The following is a 21,721-nucleotide window of genomic DNA, read 5'->3' on the forward strand; positions in this document are numbered from 1 at the left end:
ATATTTGAATTAACTTATTATTGTTGTCTTTAATAAAAATATCCAAAGTATTTTTAAAAAAATGTATATATCTTTAATATGTCAGTTAAACATCAAACTTTTTTTCTTTGAAAAAAAAAACATCAAAATATCCCCTAAGATTTGTAAGGGAAATTTTATTTGACATTCCTATAGGGTATTAATATGTTTTTTTTTTCTTCTTTTTCCAGTCCAATATCCTAAAATCGAAGTACGAAGCAACCACCATGTTCATTTTCTCCATTGTCAAATCATTGGGCTGCACACAACCTGTTTGATAATATTACTATAAGCAATACCAATCGCGATCTGGATTCTCCTCACTTTCTATCACTTCATCACTCAATTCTCCTACGCCGATCCACATTCTGGCCACTCATATCGCCGCTGCAAACCCACTACTGACGCCGTCTGCAACCACCTTCGTCAGCCGCCGTGCCATTGCCAATCCAGATCCAGTCTAAACCAACTCGGGAATGGCTTCTTCGGAAGCTGATTCCCGGCTAAAGCAAGTGCTAATCCCAGCCCTTGAGAAAATTATCAAGAATGGATCATGGCGTAAACATTCAAAGCTATCCCATGAATGCAAATCCGTTATCGATTTCCTCACAAATCCATCTTCAACCCCACCCACTTCTCCGTCTGCCGAACCCGATCCGGATTTGGCAGCACATCCCGGAGTTCTTCTAGATCTCTCTTTCAATGATTCGGAGCTTATTCTTAGCCCTTTTATAAACGCTGCTGGTTCAGGTCATCTTAAGATTGCTGAAGCTGCACTTGATGCTGTGCAAAAGCTCATTGCTCATGGTTACCTTCGTGGGGAAGCGGACCCGACTGGAGGCCCAGATGCGAAGTTTCTATCGAAATTGATCGAGTCTGTTTGTAAATGTCATGATTTGGGAGATGATGCGGTGGAATTGCTTGTAATTAAGACTATTTTGTCTGCTGTCACATCTGTTTCAATTCGAATCCATGGGGATTCTTTGTTGCAGGTTGTCAGGACTTGTTATGATATTTATTTGGAGAGTAAGAATGTGGTGAATCAGACTACTGCTAAGGCTTCATTGGTTCAAATGTTGGTGATTGTCTTCCGGAGAATGGAGGCTGATTCATCTACCGTGCCATTGCAGCCTATTGTTGTGGCGGAGTTAATGGAACCAGCTGAAAAAGCTGATGCTGATGGATCAATGACATTGTTTGTTCAGGGGTTTATAACCAAAGTGTTTCAGGACATTGATGGGGTTTTCAATGCGGGGACTCCAAGGGTGGGGGCTACAACTACTGGTGCTCATGATGGGGCATTTGAGACAACGACATCAACTGTGGAGTCCACGAATCCTGCTGATTTGTTGGATTCCACGGATAAAGATATGTTGGACGCTAAATATTGGGAGATTAGCATGTATAAAACAGCGTTGGAAGGGCGAAAAGGGGAGCTGGTGGACGGGGAGGGAGAAAGGGATGATGATTTGGAGGTTCAAATTGGGAATAAATTGAGAAGGGATGCATTCTTGGTGTTTAGAGCCTTATGTAAGCTCTCAATGAAGACACCACCCAAGGAGGCAGCAGCAGATCCACAGTTAATGAGGGGCAAGATTGTGGCGCTGGAGCTGCTCAAGATATTGTTGGAGAATGCTGGAGCAATATTTAGGACAAGTGACAGGTATTTACCTACTATTCTGATTAAAATCTATTCTATGCCTCAATTACTTATGCAAATTGCTCATCCAATTACTGTATCCTGGTTCTTATTTCGAAGTAGTATTTTTTCTGTCATTGCTTCATTTTTCATGGCATAAATGTGTCAATGACACAATTATTTTTACTTACGCAAAGCTGCTTACACTGTAATACAACGCGTCCAATCGTTTTCCAACTTGTTTTTAATCTTCATTTGTCTTTGAAGCGGTTTAGTCTTCCTTTTTCTAATTCCTTGTAGCCACCATCTTTTAGTTTATATTGTATTCTTGCTAGCATATTTTTTAGACTATCCCAGGGAATAAATATGATTTGCAAAATGAAAATCAACATGTGAGTTTCTACACCTTTTGTGCTTCTAAAAGTTTGAAAGTGACCTTTTCTTGCTTGGATTACGGCTCCAAGGCTATTCTGTCTAAATCGATGCAACAAAAAGAAGAGAAAAAAAGAGTTGGCCTATCCTACCTTATGCAGGTGAAGGAATGTTACTGTCGTCACTCTTCTCATATTAGATCATACCATGTGCTTCCACTTAGTTGGGGAAACATATAACGTTGCATAACACTGAGATATTTCTGAGGCTTATGCTTTATAGACATTCGCCTTCTGTGATTTGGATATCCTGAACTATTTAAAGCTGTCAAACCTTAAAGCTTACTCCACTGAACAGCTTTTTAGGCTCCCTCGTTAATGTGGAGAATCTTGAAGACATCCTTCAATTCTTTCTTTGGGGGAAGAATTACATTTTGTAAATCTAAAGGCTCTTTTGAGGTCTGTTTGTGATGCTATGAGTAATATCATGAGGACAGAAACCTTCTGATTTCTCAATCATCTTTTTTTGCAAAACCTGATTTTTGGTAGTGGTGTACTCTTCTTGACCCTGTTACTTTGTAAGGGTGACACTCCGTAGGTGCCTTTTTGGTTAATTAGATTGTTTGTACTTCAGATGTCCTCTGTATAAAAGATGTTTTTTAGTTTAATACATAGCTATTATAACTTGTACAAGCTTGAGACTTTCGTTAATGTGACGGGATTTGAAACGAATGAAAGAAGCAAGTTCGGAATGCATAATCTTAGCTAGTTAATAATACTTATATCAACTACAAATTGTAGGTATGAGTTCTTGAGAAACTGCTTGCTGTCATCAATTACTAGTTACTGTTACAGGCTTACATTCTATTTCTTAGTTATTTCCTGGAACATTGTGTAACAACTCATGGACTGCTGGTGGTTGAACTTGAAAGGGGGTCTGCTGTGAAGTTTTCCCTAGGAAAATCTCTCATTAAAATGGGAGGGGAAAGCTAGGGTCTATATAGAGGTAACTTCACAATTCTAATTATTGAGACATGTTTTGGGTTTAAATCCTAAGGGGACAAAACCACAAGACCCGAAAGCCTTGAGGTGGCGCATGAGGGGTCGGCCCAAAGCAGTCAATACCTTGGCAGATGGGCCTGGCCGCGACGTGTTCAAGTTGTGATGGTGTTATCCTTTCACTCGTTATGCACGAGTCACAGTGTAGTCACCATTTCACTTCTTTCTGTTAGCCTGATTTCTGCAATAACTTTTCTCCTTCTGGTTGTCTACTGGTCTGGTGCGTAAGTCCCATAACATCTTTTTATTTGAAATTCTCAATCAGTGCCTACTCTTAGGTCTTGGCACTGTCTGATTATTTGATGTACTGCAATCAGCAAGGGAACTTTTTTGCATCTTCCAATTTCAATAATACTTGATCCGTTCATGGTTATTTTTGGTTTAATTTTTTTTATTTATTTTTTTACAGGTTTTTAGGTGCTATTAAGCAGTACTTGTGTTTGTCATTGTTGAAAAACAGTGCTTCAAGCCTCATGATTGTCTTCCAGCTTTCGTGCTCAATTTTTATAAGTCTGGTTGCAAGATTTAGAGCTGGTCTCAAGGCAGAAATTGGTGTTTTCTTTCCCATGATTGTTCTTAGAGTATTGGAAAATGTTGCTCAACCAAATTTCCAGCAGAAAATGATAGTGCTTCGATTTCTTGAGAGGCTTTGTATTGATTCACAGATTTTGGTTGATATTTTCCTCAATTATGATTGTGATGTCAATTCGTCAAACATATTCGAGAGGTATCTTTCAAATCCTATTATCTGTATTATTTAGTTTAAAAAAATTCTCTGAGTATGATTTTAAACTTCAATCTTTGGTTCCTCCTTTATTATCTGCAAAATTCTTTCAGAATGGTCAATGGGCTTCTTAAAACTGCTCAAGGTGTACCTCCTGGTACCACAACAACTCTTTTGCCACCACAAGAATCAACTATGAAGCTAGAAGCAATGAGGTGCTTAGTGGCTATCTTGAAGTCTTTGGGAGATTGGATGAACAAACATTTGCGTATTGCAGATCCTCTTTCAACCAAAAAGTATGAGGCATCTGACAGTAACTCTGAACCTGGAATTCTTCCCATTACAAATGGCATTGAGGATGAGCCTACTGAAGTATCAGATTCTCATTCTGAATCCTCTAGTGAAGTTTCTGATGTTTCTACAATTGAGCAGCGCCGCGCTTACAAGCTTGAACTTCAGGTAGGTGATCAGTATAATTGTTCTTTTGACCAGTAACTATTCTGATTGCCTGAGCAGTGTCTGTGACATTTTCTAATTTGAAACTTGTGCAGGAAGGTATATCTCTGTTTAATAGGAAACCCAAGAAAGGCATTGAATTCCTGATAAATGCTAATAAAGTGGGGAACTCACCAGAGGAAATTGCGGCATTTCTTAAAGATGCCTCTGGTTTGAATAAGACCTTAATAGGTGATTATTTGGGGGAAAGGGATGACTTACCATTGAAAGTAATGCATGCGTACGTGGATTCCTTTGATTTCCAAGGAAAGGAGTTTGATGAGGCCATCAGGGCCTTTCTACAAGGATTCAGATTGCCTGGCGAGGCACAGAAGATTGATCGAATCATGGAGAAGTTTGCTGAACGGTACTGTAAATGCAATCCAAAAGTTTTTAGTAGTGCAGATACTGCCTATGTCCTTGCGTACTCAGTTATATTGCTTAACACTGATGCCCATAATCCTACAATCAAAACCAAGGTACTGCTTTTCGTTTTGCAGGAGATGTTTGCTTATGCCCATTTTCAGTAAATCAGCCTGATTTCCCATTTTTCATTCTGTAGATGTCAGCTGATGATTTTATAAGAAACAATCGCGGAATTGATGATGGAAAGGATGTGCCAGAGGAGTATTTGAGATCTTTGTTTGAGAGGATATCGAAAAATGAAATTAAAATGAAAGACGATAACTTGGCTCTCCAACAAAAGCAGTCTCTGAACTCTAACAGGATTTTAGGTTTAGACAACATTTTGAATATTGTTGTCCGTAAGCGAGGAGATGAAAGTATGGAGACTAGTGATGATCTTGTCAGACACATGCAGGAGCAGTTCAAAGAGAAAGCTCGCAAATCTGAGTAAGATTCACTAGATAATTAGTCTATGCTTTGACTGCAAAGTTACATTCTTGAAGTATTATCTTACTTCCATCATTCTGTATTATTCTTTAACAGCTCCTTTTTTAAAATTCTGTGGCACTTTCCTGTGAAGATATCAAAATGAAAGCTTCAAAAGAATTACGTATCAATCTGCTGCAGAAAACTGATTTCCTTTTTTTTATTCTTATTGTATTTGTTTTTTGTAATGATCAATCTTCACACATTCTTATTGATAAGGAAGCTTTAGAAGGATATGTCATAGTTTCAGTGCTTATGATATCTTTAGGGAGAAGAAATATGTAATAAATTCATTACTCAAGCTCAATCTTGTGTACCACCTTTCATTCCATTGCGTGATTAACCTAGATCACCTGTAAATCGACTTGCATTTGCAGGTCAGTTTATTATGCTGCAACAGATGTGGTGATCCTCAGATTCATGGTTGAGGTTTGCTGGGCTCCGATGTTGGCTGCCTTTAGTGTTCCCCTTGACCAAGCTGACGACGGTGTTGTGATAGCTCTGTGTTTGGAAGGATTCCGTTGTGCAATCCATGTCACTGCTGCAATGTCCATGAAAACACATAGGGATGCTTTTGTGACTTCTCTTGCAAAATTCACTTCTCTTCACTCACCTGCAGACATCAAACAGAAAAACATAGATGCAATCAAGGTTTGTGTTTGCTCCTGCTTTTTTCATGCCCATGCTTTTACTGTGCTGAGTTAATCTTTTCGTTGCTAATATGCATCTTGGTGATGCTTATTAGCTATGCATTTTTCTTTTTTCTTTTTTCTTTTTTTGGTAATGAGACCATGCATAATATTCATGACACTCTGGATGTATGCATTGTTGTCAGGAGTTAATGTTTTCCCCTGAACTAATGACTTATGATCTCAAGCATCGGACTGAATGATTTACCAAAAGAACTTCCTTTGTGTTAGTAATTGATAACACAGTTTTGTAACATTAGGAAGTTGGCACCTTGAAGTTCTAAACAAGTTAGAGTTGATTGTCATGATAAACTGTAGGGCAAATATATGGAATGGATTAATTGGGCTAATGTACCTTCTATGGGGTAAGGCTGTGCTGAAGTTTCATTAGTTTACCGTACCCCTTTGATGTGCTAGATTGTTTATAGGTAGTAGTTTAGACTAAGACTATTTTTTTCTGTAAGTTGTAAAACTTTTGAAGGGGAGCTACACTTCTGTTGTAGTATACCTGTGGATATATAGACTAAAGTTACCAGTTTCCACAAAAAAAAAAAGCTTGTGAAGCCACAACTCCACTGATAATGAAACAATATGTTATGAACCCAAGATGATGTTTGAGTCAAATAACTGTCAATAGAGTTGGGTACACTTCTTGCTGTTTATAGTGCCTACCTAAATCTACTACATTAGGATTGTATGGTAATTTTCCCTATGCTTCTTATAATTTTTCATACCCTGTCTCTCTTTGAAGCTAATTTCAGATTTTTTTTTGATAACGTTAAAGTAAAGCCTAATTTCAGATTTTTGCGCGTTCTTGTTATTATTTTGAGAAACCTGTGGTCTAGATTTAGCTTTCCAACTCCTCGGTACTACCAAAATCTTTTGTTCTGCTGTTTCTAAATTTTTCTCCTTTTACTCTCAAAATAGATTTTTGAAACTGCTGCAGTTATCCAATTGTCATTGACCTAATATCTGCTTAAACCTGCCCAAAGAAATGACTAATTCCTAGGAGGCCTGGATGCTCAGAAAATTCATGCTCGACTTCACATTAAGTTGGGTAACTTGGAACTTGGACTTTGGGTTCTCAAAGTTCTAGCAGAAATCATCCCTAGAAATAGTCTCAAGTTCAGTAACTGATCTAATAAAATTGCTTAATATTTTTGTCACCAATTCCCAAGAACAAGGTGCAGCATGATTCACAAATGCTATACCTTATATTGCATAAGTTAAGTTCTGACTACCTTGACTCTTCTGAAGGCTAAGGGATTACATGCTAAATATCAAGTACCAATAGAGTTTCCTATACCTTTGCTCTCACACAAGACAGGTTGTCTCTTGGATTTTGTTAGTATGCCCAACTAGAATAAACATCTTTTCCACACTCCCTTCCCAGTCTGATGACAATAAGAAAAGAGAAACAAAGAAGATTTATATAACAAAAAAAATATTATGGGCTCATTTTTTGCCTCTTAAATTGGAAATTTCGTTTGACCACACGAGATTCAATTTTATATATATTCTGAACTTTTTCAAGTTCTTTAAATTTCAGAAGATTAATCTATGATGCGAAGAAACTCTAAAGAAATTTTGGATTGTCTTGGTTAACCACATTTTTTGTCATGTAAATCAAAATATCAAAAATTGAAATACTCACAAAACCAATCTACTTGAAATAAAGAAACTCTTATTGTCCTTCATCAAAAAAAGAAGCTCCGACTGTATAGTTATTTTCAGTTTTTGCAGACAGGTCCCCTCCACCGTCAGTTAATTATACGTTGTATTGTTAAAAAAAGGTTACACCTCTTCATGTTTTTGGCCCTCCAAACATGATGTAAACACCTATTATGAAATTGTTATAATAATCTATTTAGATATCAAAAAGAAAAAAAGCATTTAGCAGAGCACAGAGTGTCAATAATGGGTTGCCACCTGATATCACACTGTATTCGAAGTAGATATTTTGAAAAAAATTATCTAGAAGTTGTGAACATTTAGAGTGCCAGGATTTCTACCAGAGTAGATGATGGTTGTAAAATTTTGTGGATCCTACCAAATAGGACTGGTGGAGGATATCTCTCAGCATCAATTTTATGCTAGCCGTAATCACGCTTGGTATTATGATTTATGACTCAGTTGCCCTTTTATAACATGTGGGGGTATAAGAGACTTTTGTACTATTTGACTTCTCTTTTAGCCTGGACTTTCTTTTTCTCAACCCTCTTCTCCCCCCTTTGGACTAATTAGACAACTGTAAGCTCTTTTTTTTTTTTGTTTCTTTTAGGTGAGACTAGACTAAATTTTACTGAAATCCAAGAAAAAAAGTTCTTCCTTGTATGAGTTTGCCTGCTCCTTGCAGATAGGCGATTTTCATTGGTATAATGAAGGGTTTGTTGGCAAATATTCTTGTTAGGGAACATTTACTTTTTGTTTTTGCATTTGCCTTTAACTACACTTCTAATGTGATTTTAGGTTCTAGATTTATCATATTCTGGTGGGACTTTAGGTATGTTAGTAGACTGCTCCTTGCTGACCAAGTGGCGAATGTAAAAGCGGGACCACATTTTCTTGTTAAAGTAACAAGTAGTCTGGAATTCGTTTTAGCCGAGTGTTTAGTTTCCCTGTAGCAGTGTTATTAAGTAGTCTTTGGAATGAAGGAAATTGGTTCTTGGAAAACATAGTGGCTTTCTTTCTTATTTTCTCGTGTTCGGTATGTAAGCAAAAATTATTATCCTTAAAGCATTTGTATTAATCGAGAATATTGTGGGGAGTGGGGGTAGGAGTGCGGGGTGGTGGGAATGGGGTTTATATAAATATTGTGGGAGTGAGGGTAGGAGTGCGGGGTGGTGGGAATGGGGTTTATGTAAGACTAATGTATAGTGTCTTCAGTATGAAGGAAATTGTTTTCTTAGACAACATTTTCTAGGAAAATAAGTGTGTTTCGTACTTAATTCTCTCGTGTTCGGTATGTAAGCAAAATTATAATCCTTAAAGCGTTCTTATTAATCGAGATAAATATTGGTGGGAGTGGGGGGTGGTGGTGCAGTGAAGACGAGGTGTGTTGAAGGGCAGGAAGGACATAATCAATGTGGAACTCCACTTGTTGGTACTCGTTTTCCCTACTTCCATTAGGGAAGTCATTTTCCTCATTTGTAAGGAGTTTGTTTTCCCAAAAATTTGACCAACTGAACCTGGGAACTCAGCATGTTTCCTTTTTGTTTAACAGGCAATAATAACAATCGCAGATGAGGATGGAAACTACTTACAGGAGGCGTGGGAGCATATTCTGACATGTGTTTCTCGGTTTGAACATTTGCATCTCTTGGGGGAGGGTGCCCCTCCAGATGCAACTTTCTTTGCACTTCCTCAGAATGAATTTGACAAGTCAAAACAAGCTAAGTCTCTCATCCTTCCTGTCCTGAAAAAGAAAGGTCCTGGGAAGATTCAAAGTGCAGCTTCAGCTATGAGAAGGGGTTCATACGATAGTGCTGGTATTGGTGGCAGTGCTTCTGCAGGCATTACGTCTGAGCAGATGAACAACTTGGTCTCTAACTTAAACATGTTGGAACAAGTTGGTGAAATGAACCGCATATTCATAAGGAGTCAGAAATTAAACAGTGAGGCTATAGTGGACTTTGTGAAAGCTTTATGCAAGGTCTCTATGGAAGAATTACGTTCTACTTCAGATCCAAGGGTTTTTAGTCTCACAAAAATAGTTGAGATTGCGTACGTTCTTTGGTTTCTTTTCATAAAGTGTATTGTTGTACTTACCCTTTTGCTTCCAGATAACTAGCAGAACTGTTGATTCATTTTCTTTAAACAGGCACTACAATATGAACCGTATCAGATTTGTTTGGACAAAAATCTGGCAGGTTCTTGGTGAATTTTTCGTGACCATTGGCTGCTCTGAAAATCTTTCAATTGCCATATTTGCAATGGATTCTTTGCGGCAATTATCAATGAAGTTCTTGGAGAGAGAAGAATTGGCTAACTATAATTTTCAGAATGAGTTTATGAAGCCTTTTGTGATTGTTATGCGCAAGAGTAGTGCTGTGGAGATCAGAGAATTAATCATCAGATGCGTCTCTCAAATGGTTTTGTCTCGAGTCAATCATGTGAAATCCGGATGGAAGAGCATGTTCATGGTATCAAATTTTCTCCCTTTTCTTGCCATATTTTGCAGTCTTGGTAGTGTAAACCATCTTTTGATCTTTGCTTCATTATTGATTGCACATTAATACTGCATATGTGTTCTTTTCTTAAATTGCTAGTTTGTTCTTTTTCACCTGATGTTCTTCTCTTCTTTTTCTGATTACCCAACGTTTTCAGGTCTTCACTACTGCTGCTTATGATGACCATAAAAACATTGTGTTATTAGCTTTCGAGATAATGGAAAAGATTGTGCGAGACTATTTTCCTTATATAACGGAGACAGAGACCACCACATTCACAGACTGTGTTAATTGCCTTGTTGCATTCACTAATAGTAGATTCAACAAAGATATTAGTCTCAGTGCCATTGCTTTCCTTCGTTTATGTGCGGCAAAACTTGCTGAAGGTGATCTTGGCTCCTCAAGGAATAAGGACAGAGAAACTTCTGTGAAGTTTTCACCATCTTCTCCTCATAAAGGAAAAGACCACAACATTGAAAATGGAGAATTGACAGATAAGGAGGATCATCTTTATTTCTGGTTTCCACTGTTGGCTGGTAAGGGCAAAAACATTTGACTTAGACCAAAATCTCATGCCTGCAAATCATATGCTCTCTTCAAAGACCTTTGACTTTCTAGGATTAAAGTGAAATATTTAGACTAAGATCTCATGCCTGCAAATCTTGTGCTCTCTTTCATTGTTCTTTTTAACAAGACAAGTTCAGGCCAACACTCGATACACTTTTTAAGAAATTACTCTTTTTCTCTTACAGGACTATCTGAACTTAGCTTCGACCCGAGGCCTGAAATCAGAAAGAGCGCTCTGCAAGTCCTTTTTGATACCTTGCGCAATTACGGGCACCATTTCTCTCTATCATTATGGGAAAGGGTATTTGAATCTGTACTATTTCCTATCTTTGACTATGTTCGGCATACTATTGACCCTTCAGGTGAAAACTCACCTACTCATGGAATTGATGCTGAAGAGGGTGAGCCTGATCAAGATTCATGGCTTTATGAGACCTGCACGCTGGCGCTCCAACTGGTTGTAGATCTCTTTGTTAAATTTTATGATACAGTCAATCCACTTCTGAAGAAAGTGCTGTTCTTATTGGTGAATTTTGTCAAGCGTCCGCATCAGAGTCTTGCTGGTATTGGCATTGCTGCATTTGTCCGTCTTATGAGCAATGCTGGGAGTCTTTTCTCTGAAGATAAATGGCTTGAAGTGGTTTTGTCCATTAAAGAAGCGGCTAATGCAACTATTCCCGACTTCTCTTTTCTTCTTAACGAAAATAACAATTATTGGTCCCAGGAAGAAGATATGACTGGGAATGGCAATGCAGAAACCACTGGTACAGATACTCCAGATGAGGACTTGGAAAATTTGAGGAGGCACCGTCTGTATGATGCTATTGCTGATGTGAAGTGTAGGGCTGCTGTTCAGCTATTATTAATTCAGGTATCCAGAAAAGCCACTCCTGTGGGTTTAGTTCTAATTCATTTATGTATGCTCTAGCTTAGAGTTGGCCACACACTTCAACGTAGTATCACAACAGGCAGAGTCATTGGATCGAATCTCACTGACACCCATCATAAAAAATAATAATAATTTATGTATGCTATCCAGAAGTGAGTAAAGATAGTTATACACTATGTTAGTAAATTGCTTCACGTTCCTTCGTAAAAAACACATAATGTGATGGACTCAATAAGCCCAATGAGGTTGTAGTGTTTGAAAGATCTTTTGCTTATATCGTGGTTTGCTTGACATGATTAGACACAAAAGGTGGGTTATATGTCAAATTATGTGGGGGAAATGTCGGGTTGGCATATAAGATTTGGGTTTTAATATATATGCACAGTTAGAGTCTTTGGACATATGTATGTTTGCTGTGCTGCTGGTGATTATGCACAGTAAGATTCTTTAGACATGTATATATGGATAGACAATAACAAATTTATGTTGGAAATTAATGCTAATTTGATTGACTAGAAGGATATACCATGCATCCCATGTTGGAATTGGAGTAATTTGATGACAGTTGAGTATGATAGTTTAGTATGGAAAAATAACCAGATAAGTACTCCACTTGATAAACACTCAATCATTATAATTCATAAGTTGTCAATTTACGATCGTTATTTTTACTCAGTTTTTTAATCAATCTGGAGTTGATACTTGATATTAGTTTATTTTAAATTACAATTGAATGAAAACGATGGACTCTTGATGCCTTGTCAAATTTCAAACAATATTTCTACTGCTGATCCAGTAGCGTGAGCTTAGTACGGTAGGTGTTTGTGTTTTGCATCTATTTGTAGTTGTCTACTTGCATTTGGGATATCTCTGTATTGTTAATTTGGTCATTCTCTGAAGTATGGGGCCATGTTGTTGTTTTCTTCAAGGTCATACCTTCAAAAAGAACATTGATATTATTGAAAACCTTGTATGGTAAATTTGATTAATTATTCCTTTTTTTGTGTATATCTAGAAAGCTTAATTTCTACCATAATGATCTCTTGCACATTGCAGGCTGTGATGGAGATCTACAACATGTACAGACCTCAGCTGTCTAGCAAAAACATCATTGTCCTCTTTGATGCCATGCATGGTGTGGCATCGCATGCTCATAAAATAAACAGTGACACGACACTGCGGTCAAAGCTGCTAGAGTTCAGTTCCATGACCCAAATGCAAGACCCTCCATTATTACGGCTTGAGAATGAGGCTTATCAAATTTGTCTCTCATTTTTACAAAATCTTGTGTTAGATAAACCTACTGGTTTTGAAGATTCTGATGTGGAAACTTACCTCGTCAACCTTTGCAGCGAGGTCTTACACTTCTATATTGAAATCGCACATTCAGGACAAATGTCTGAGTCATCTCTTGGTGCACAGCTTCGTTGGTTAATTCCCCTGGGTTCTGGCAGAAGGAGAGAGTTGGCTGCACGTGCACCTCTTATCATTGCAACTCTCCAGGCAATATGTAGTTTAGGAGATGCATCATTTGAGAAAAACTTGTCAGGCTTCTTCCCATTACTTTCAAGCTTGATAAGTTGTGAGCATGGTTCAAATGAGATTCAGTTAGCCCTGAGTGATATGCTCAGTTCATCCGTGGGTCCTGTTTTGCTTCGATCATGTTGAGCTTAGGGTACTCGTTATTTCTTTTGCTTTATATGGTATATTTCTTGTATTTTTGCCAATTTTCCTATCATCTAATATTGCAGAAAGATAGTTTCGATGCTTCAAAAACTAGTGATTGTTTATATGCCCAGGCATTTAGAACCTTCTGCAGTATATTGAGGGGCTTAGCTCTTTGTAGAGTCATTAGATGTTAGCAGGAGTTCTGATGTTGTATGTGTAGCATTTTCCTCTTTAATATACGAGCAATTTCATGCCTAAGGATTGCTTGTTGTGTATCTACTCAAATTACTTTATGAGCTTTGTTTATCTGATTAGTTGCAGGGGTTTAGCAATGAAATGTTTAATTTTACAGCTCTGAAGCAGTATAAGATATCCGTGGTGATTCCATTGGTTAGAAGAGAAAGATGTTAGTGTTTGATGCACAGGTATGCATATGCTAGATTGATGGCTACTTTTTTATTTTTTTTAAAGAAAAGAGTTTATTTCTTATGGTAATGGTGTTCGGGCCAACTTGAAAATAGTTCCGTGTTATAGGACTAAGAGTAACTAGGGTTTCTGAACCTTTGAAACTATTTGGTCTCCTCTTTACATAAGTTTCTGTCTGCTAGATTCTGGCTGATTAATGGTCTCCATTTCCCACCTAGTTTCGGAACCTGTATCCCTTTTTCAAGTTTAGACATTGATGAAAAAATATGAATATCGTAGAGTTGTTAGCTGCCTTGCTGTTTTATATATCCTTTTACAGCGAAGTGTTTTGCATGGCTGTATATTTCTTTATTTACTTGCTATCGCAGCTGCTACTATTGGCTCTTCGTAAAATTGCCAAGTTCTGTTTATGTAGCATTTCTGCAGATTTATCTGCTTCACGTTGTTTGAGACGTGTGTTGTTTGCTGTGCTTCGCTTCTGCAATAGTGTATATTTTCTGTGCCTAGTCTCAAAGTGGATTATTGTCACTGATATAATCTACGAGATCATCGACCACTTCAGATATACGCACATTTACATATATTTTTGGATTCCGGTTCTCAAAAAAAGGAAAAAGCGTTATGGTCTACTTTACCTCATCTTGTTGATTCTGAAAATCTCATCTTTTGTTGTATGTTTCTATTACCTTTGTACATGTTGAGTGGAGATATGTTCTCTATGAAACTCATATTATTTAATATTTCATTGGGAAAAAAAAGTAATATTTTCCTATCTTGTAAGGATATTGTTGACTTGGTGCTTTCTTATGGTCAATATTATTTTTGCACATTTTCTGAGTGCTTGACCCACACTTCCTTGTTCCTACTATTCTAATAATTGACCAGTATCTCATTTATAATTCTATAATGACACTCAAAGATCTACCCTACTGGCTCCAATAATTAAAGGAAAAAAAGGTTTCTTCTTCTACATATCAATGTGAAAAAGAGACTCAGAAGATATCATGGCCAAAATATCATCAGTTGTTACTTTTCAAGTCTCAAACCAAGTTTTTAGAATGTGTTTGTGTGTTTTTTGGTTCAACCCGGTGTTCAAAGCGTTCATTAGAGTCCCAATTAAACTTGGATCATGTATTATACGACTTATGTATTACAGGACTTATTTAGGGGATGATGCTTCCAACAAGGTTTTTTCCAATACCTGGAGGTTGAACTCGATAACTATGGTTAAGGGTGACTCAGTCTCACTTCTATACCACGACTCAGTGTGTTAAAAGAGTGTTCTTACTTCCAAGTTTGATAAGGGGACTAGTTGCAGCTTTAAAGATCCAATTTTGAAACATAACACTGTATTCACTTATGAATTACTCAATCATTAGTTTTGGTAATTCAGTAAATAATTTTGCCAAAGAAAAGTATAAAGAAGAAAAAGAGTTAGTTAGTATATATGTAGGGGGCTTGTCTAAAGATCCGTTTAGGAGTTCGGTTGAACTATTAACTTTAGGTTAAATTTTGTATTTGTTAATAAATTTATGTAAAATGTACAAACAGTTTACCTTTTTTAGAATTTAGAAATTGCGTTGCATATAAGGATGCATGATGACAAATATTGCCGGCAACTTTTAAGAGGATATTTGTATATTCCACTAAGAATTAGTCTTGGACCAACATCAATTTTTCACTTAGACTCAAAATAATTTCATTAATTTGAAAATTTGGATTTCAAAATTAAATTATTTTGAATATATTTTTTTAGGATGAATTAAAAGAAAATTATCCTATATAATTGGGATAAAGGAGTATGTTTGGAAAGTTAATTTTCCTAATAAATTTGGAAAAGAAAGCAAATTATCCTCATAGAATTAGGAAACTTTGTCGTAATAATAAGTTTGTTTAAGGAAAACATACAATCCTCCTAGGATTAGAAAACCTTTCTTTTATAGATTTTGTGATTATTTGTGCTCTATATATAAATAAGCATTATAGTTTGCGAATTCATAAGCATTACTTACTTTCTTTCACAGTGAAAAATTCTCTATAATGTTCGATAAATTAAATTCAGTCAAATTTCATTAAATTCTTATATTATTTTTTCTCCTTTATAATTCTATATACGCGATTGTGTGCTAGTTAATCCAATATTTTTACGACAAAAGAGTACCTTCTTCGAAAAATAAATAAAGGGTAGTTGCTCATTCATATAGGACCGGTCAGCGGTCACAAGGCTATAGTATATGATTAGAAATTAACAAATATTTTCCCCCAAATTGTTCACCACTTTCTTTAAGATCATTCACTATGGATTCTTTAACAGTATGGTTCAAGTCTATTGGGAAATTTGTTGGACAAATTAAAAAAGGGAAAAAAAACCCAAAGAGAATGGCTTCTGATTTGAGCTGTTTATCAGGTTTTGCAACTATGGAGATATCAAATCAACTGAAATTAGTGTTTAAATTGATTGATACAAATGGGGATGGAAAGATTTCCCCTTTAGAGTTGACTGAGATTTTGTTGAGTGTTGGACATGATCAAGAATTGAAAGCTGCTGAAGAATTAGCAGAGGTTATGGTTAAAGAAATGGATTGTGATGGTGATGGATTTGTTGATTTGGATGAGTTTTTGAATGTTATGGGGGTTGAAAAAGATGAAGCTAAGGATATTGATGAGATAATTAGACAAGTTTTTCTTGTGTTTGATGCTGATAATAATGGGCTTATTTCAGCTAAGGAATTGAGGAGAGTTTTAATTAGTCTTGGTTGTGGAAATTCTAGTGTTAAAGAGTGTACAAGAATGATTAAAGGAGTTGATAAAGATGGTGATGGATTTGTTAATTTTCAAGAGTTTAAACAAATGATGGCTGCTGGATGCAATCTTTAGCCCAACATTATGTTTGTTTTTTCTTTAACTCTGTTCTTTTGTTTATTAGAGTATGAGTGAGTCTATGACGGGCTTAAATAGAGCGATATAGACAATGAGGATTCAAGTAGTCGATTTCAAATTTCGATTGAGGTGTAGTAGTTGTTCTTTTGATGTTTCTTAATTTGGTTGCAAGTTCTTTGGTTGTTGGATTATGTTGTGAAATCAAGAAGGTAACTCCATATTTTGCATAACTCTCCTCTTTTCAAGTTCTGCTTTTGATGCTTTTAAATAAATTTTTATTTGTAGTTTCACTACTCATATATTAAGAAATTTTCTTTTAAAAATTCTTAACATTAATTACTTTAATATTTTTCTAAAAAAATTTTCAAAGCTTAATATTAAATATATGAACTAATAAAGATAGTAGAATAGAGTAGTGATACCAAATCAACATTTTTCAAAAATAGGTACTCTAAATTTATATCAAGTGATTTTTTTCATCATTTTGTTAAGCTTGACTTTTCATTGACCCCAAAATACACCCCCCCCCTCCCCAAAAAAAAAAGTACCTAAAAGAAATACAAGCATTGATGAGCTTCTTTACAACGTCACGCGTGTCAAAATGTGATAAATATGCTTACAAAATTATGTAACAGCAAGAAAATATCACCATTATTGTCGCACTGGTAGAGACAAATATACCCATAGGATATATTATCATCTACGAGAAATTAATAAGATGAGAAAATGCTTGAATGTTGATTCTACACAGATTTGTTAGAATACGATTTCGTCTATTTTTAAATGTCATAATAAAATTATATTATAAATGATATTTTACGATATGTTTTTTATCATATTAATATGTAAAAATTTGTAATCTATAGTATTTTTGAATATTTTTTTTTGTAAAATATTGAATTAATGTAATTTATTTAACTTAGAAAATTAATTAAATTAACTTTCGAAAAATATAATATGACAAATAAAAATAAAGGGAGGGAGTACAACAGAATAGTTTTTATAAAAGAAAAAAAGAAATTTTACGTGTAAAAGTAAGAAACTAAATTTGAAAAAAAAAATTGTAAGTGATTTACAAAATCAAATCTCCCCTATCTCTTTATCCAAATGTTCATCAAAGACATCTGAAGATTAGTCAAAATTCATTATTTTAAATGCTTCTAAACTTTGATTTAGCTTCATTATTTTCCTCCCCATGCTACATATTAATTAGTTGAATAAAGTATATGGCATGGGAGGAAAAATATATAGCTCTCAATAGTTGTAAAAACAAGAAGAAAATTAGGAGGAGGAAAAATAAATAAAAGAAACACGTTCAAGATCAATTTTAATGAAGGCTAATTAAAAATTAAGACATTTAAATTAAAGTATACGTTTGTGTAATAATTACTGTTCATGTTGGTCATCAAAGTGCTTGTGACTAATAATCAAAATCAAATTCAATAAGTTTTAAGATCAAGCTCAAATATCTTTATATTTATTTTTGTAAAGAATACTTAAAAAATAAAAAAAAATTTATAGAAATTATAACATTCCCTTTCTCTTGTAACCGCAACAAAATATTTGTTATCAAGTGATGAAGAAAATTGGTTCGATATCATCTTTGAGGAATATATCTGATAGTAACAGAAAGTGTGAAAGAAGAAACATAAATGGTAAGTTTAATTTGCACACTATTCCCTATAGTCATAATGTACGATACTGTGATATTCATATTAAAATCTGGTATAATTATTTATCATATTATGATTTACAAGGAATATCATCCTAGCTTGGAATTTGGACATACAAAGATACAAATTTTCGCTTTTGATTACCGCCATTTCAGAAAAGACGACCATAACAACATACTCATCGTAATCCTAGCAAGTACATTAAAATTTTCCATTAAAAGAGTGTGTTTGTGCATGATTAGCTAAGCTTTGCTGTGGAATGTTGCTAGGAAAAATGGGCCTTTCTCATACACTACCAAAGCCCATTTATTATTACGGCCCAAAAGAGCCCATCGTATTATTACGGGCCCAAATTATCCATATATAATAGTACTAGAAATATATGTTTTTGAGAGTAACTAGTTTATTTTTATTTTTTTATTGATAGAAAAGAAATGCAAATGAGTGTGTAGCATAAAGTTTGTAACGTGATATTTATTTATTATTTTTTTAAAAAAAATAAATTAAAAAACTCATTACTGTGTTAATTGACCTTATCAAGGATTTTTATGATACTTCTTAATTGGACAGTTTTTTAATTTATGAATTTTTAAAACAAATTAAACCAAGAATATGAAATTGGAAAAATTTAAAACGAAACATTAAAGTTGTAAAAATATCAGTGCTATGTTACCAGCAATATATGTTTAATTAATAGGACAACATAACACTAGGATGCACCAAATCCATTAGTGTATATTTCTTATTATATTCAATCATGTGGAAAATAATGCATGTATAGACAGTAAATTGTTCTTCTAATACTTAAATGATCATTTTTGAAATTGTTCTCAGCATAGAGGATCTAAATTAAAGGCAAACTTGTGGGTTTCATTGGATATATTATTAATTGTTATATAAAGGATCTAAAGACGAATGATATATATATTTTTTTGGTTAAAAAAGAGTACCAAGGATTTAGAAATTTGTTGATTATTATTTTCTTTATTAAATAGGACAATATAATGGCACCACAAAAAGTTCATATTTTTAAAATCCTGTGCAAGATCGTAGCTAAATTAATAAAGCATTGGGTTAATTAAGATCTTCATTTCATACAACAAAGATTTTGTTGTCTAAACCTAATCAGAATATTTTAGCAGCCTAAATGGTTATATTAAATTACAACTGAACACAAAAAATCTAAAGAGGGTTCTGTTGGATTTCCAAATGTATATATATATATATTGTTCATCATATCATTTAGGACCCTATAATATAAGTTAATATTCAATCATGAAATAAACCATATTAAATATAGTGCTGTCTTCCTAGCTATACATACATAGTATTTAGTGTAACTTAATCAGCACTTTTCCAACATCCTCAAGACAATATTCTTTTTTTCAAAAACAAAAAATATTCTGAACATATTAAATAAAAGTACAGTGGCATGAAAGTTAGGATAAATTTTTTTTAAAACTATCAGTTAAATATATGATCTATAGTTGGTTGTTATCTTGGCATGTTGCAACATATGTCCTAATCTTTTCTTTATTTCTCTTAATCTATTTTATATATGTGCTGCTCTTCTACCAACATGAAATTTTCTAACAATCTCAATATTCCATTTCAATTATTCAAATAAAAATTATAAATAGTCTCTTTATTTATTTTTTACTTGTTCACTCTATTAAAAATAAATGTTTAATTCTATTTATTTAGTCTAAAAAATCAAAAGATAATTGATTATTTCTATTGTTTACTATTGTTGACAGAGAATAATAAAATTGTTCATTATTTATTATTCTTTAAGATATATGTCAAATCAATATTGAAAAATAAAGATGGATGGTGAATACCAGGATTGTAGCTAAACTCTTTCAAGGTGTTCAATTGGACATTCTTCACCGGAAAATTATACCGTATGTACAAGTAAGATGATAAACAAAGTGGTTAAATAACATATTCTGAACATATTTGACACAACAACATGAGAATCCCAGTAATTTCAGACGCCTTGAAAGAACAAACACATAAGAACTTAAAGTGTTTGTGTGTCCGTACCGCACTAGCAGCATCGCTTTTTCACTTTTTAACTTTGCAAAAATACTTGTCCAAAAAGGAGTAATTATTAATGTTACGTAGTTTAATTTAAAAATTTTAATACACTCATTTATTCAGAAAAAAATTGGGTATATTTTGTAATATTTTTGGCTCCGCCCCTCCTTTAATACTATAAAATAATGATTTATTATATGGTCGTGTTCATGGAATCATATTGTTCTAGTTAAACTAATACTCTCTTTCTGATTTATTGCTCTCTAAGTCCTATTGCTGATCATGCCTTTAAACTCGATTATATATATCCTTTATTAAATTATAAGAAGTCTCTCTTATATTATTTATATTATTATTTATAAGTTGATTACTTTTCAGAAAGCTTTTCAATAACACTTCAATGAAGTTATCATTACAGACAGTTCATATCTACACTTTAAAACAAGCATCTACATATGTTATTATTGTTTTGAAATATAAAATAGATTAGTATTACTTGTAATAATTATAAGCAGTACTTATGTAGAAAGAGTTCCTACCCTTTTAATTATTGTGTTTAAAGTTATACTATATATATATATTAATTAATAACTTTTATTTTTCGCTTTGCTGCTGGAGGCTCCTCTATAATTAGTTAATTAGCTCTTCCAAGTTGGCAGGAGCATATAATATATAAAACATTATTAACTAAAAAAAAAGATAATCCCAACACTACAATAAATAAATTATTTAACTGTAATTATATAATTGCTACTATAATATATGTAATACTGCTAAATGCTTTTAACAATTCTAAATGCAATGACATAATATAAAATACAATTCTTTAAACAGATGATTCTTTGCGTGAACCTAGCTAGAATATGTTAATATAGTAAGTTATAAAATCTCATGTATATTTTTTTAATACTATTTAACTTAGGGAATATCATAAGGGAAGAGCAAAAAGGAGATAAAAATGTTGAATAAAAACTTCTATCGTTATAATTAATTAATTTGGATCGTCATAAATGATATCATAACTAGTATATATGTCCTTTTATTGTGATACGATGGGGCAAATTTCAACGAAGATACTGATTCTTTAAGATGGTGTACGTGATCTAATTAAGTTTTGGAATTAGATTCTGAACTAAAATTATTCAGTTTTAAAAGGGGAAAAAGTGATAATTTATAAGATGCTATAAGCTTTTTGCATTTCAGAAATTCTACCACCTTGAATAGTCCCCAGAAATATAAGGTTTAAGAAAACCACTTGTCATATATTTAAAAAAACATGGCATTTATATATATATATATATATAAAAACATGGCGTTTAATTTAAGTGTGGAAAATTGAAAAACTCTTGAATGAATTTTCTTTAAGCAGTTAGATTTCATACTTGATCATTGTTCTCCATGGAATTAAAAGTCTGAAATGAGATGCTAATACCTAATTAGTGGGCTATAAAGAAAAATAGTCATCTCCTCATACAAGCTCACTGATTGGTATGATGATTAGTTAGCTTTCCATGTAGTTTGAA

At 34.1% G+C, this 21,721-nt stretch overlaps 2 protein-coding genes across 2 annotated transcripts; both read left to right on the forward strand.

Annotated features, from left to right (window-relative positions):
* Window positions 1-168: 168 nt before the first annotated feature.
* Window positions 169-13,454, forward strand: LOC107001968 (brefeldin A-inhibited guanine nucleotide-exchange protein 2-like). The gene is made up of 11 exons (XM_015199915.2): window positions 169-1,681; window positions 3,497-3,814; window positions 3,925-4,270; window positions 4,363-4,785; window positions 4,869-5,158; window positions 5,575-5,848; window positions 9,110-9,609; window positions 9,707-10,028; window positions 10,213-10,591; window positions 10,808-11,493; window positions 12,568-13,454. The coding sequence occupies exons 1-11, from the start codon at window positions 495-497 to the stop codon at window positions 13,177-13,179; spliced, it is 5,337 nt and encodes a 1,778-aa protein (XP_015055401.1). The 5' UTR covers window positions 169-494; the 3' UTR covers window positions 13,180-13,454.
* A 2,218-nt stretch (window positions 13,455-15,672) lies between these two features.
* LOC107028975 (probable calcium-binding protein CML10) lies at window positions 15,673-16,715 on the forward strand. Its single transcript, XM_015230242.2, has one exon. It carries the CDS (start codon window positions 15,904-15,906, stop codon window positions 16,480-16,482), a length of 579 nt encoding a protein of 192 aa, XP_015085728.1. The 5' UTR covers window positions 15,673-15,903; the 3' UTR covers window positions 16,483-16,715.
* Window positions 16,716-21,721: the final 5,006 nt, after the last annotated feature.

Source organism: Solanum pennellii, chromosome 1, assembly GCF_001406875.1.
Source record: "Solanum pennellii chromosome 1, SPENNV200".
Lineage (NCBI taxonomy): Eukaryota > Viridiplantae > Streptophyta > Magnoliopsida > Solanales > Solanaceae > Solanum > Solanum pennellii.

Excerpts from the sequence above, each read along its gene's own strand:
- LOC107001968 (XM_015199915.2), top strand. The coding sequence starts at position 495 with ATGGCTTCTTCGGAAGCTGATTCCCGGCTAAAGCAAGTGCTAATCCCA. Across the intron at positions 4,786-4,868 it reads ATCCTACAATCAAAACCAAG|ATGTCAGCTGATGATTTTAT; the intron begins GTACTGCTTTTC and ends TTCATTCTGTAG. Across the intron at positions 9,610-9,706 it reads ACAAAAATAGTTGAGATTGC|GCACTACAATATGAACCGTA; the intron begins GTACGTTCTTTG and ends TTCTTTAAACAG.
- LOC107028975 (XM_015230242.2), top strand. The coding sequence starts at position 15,904 with ATGGATTCTTTAACAGTATGGTTCAAGTCTATTGGGAAATTTGTTGGA.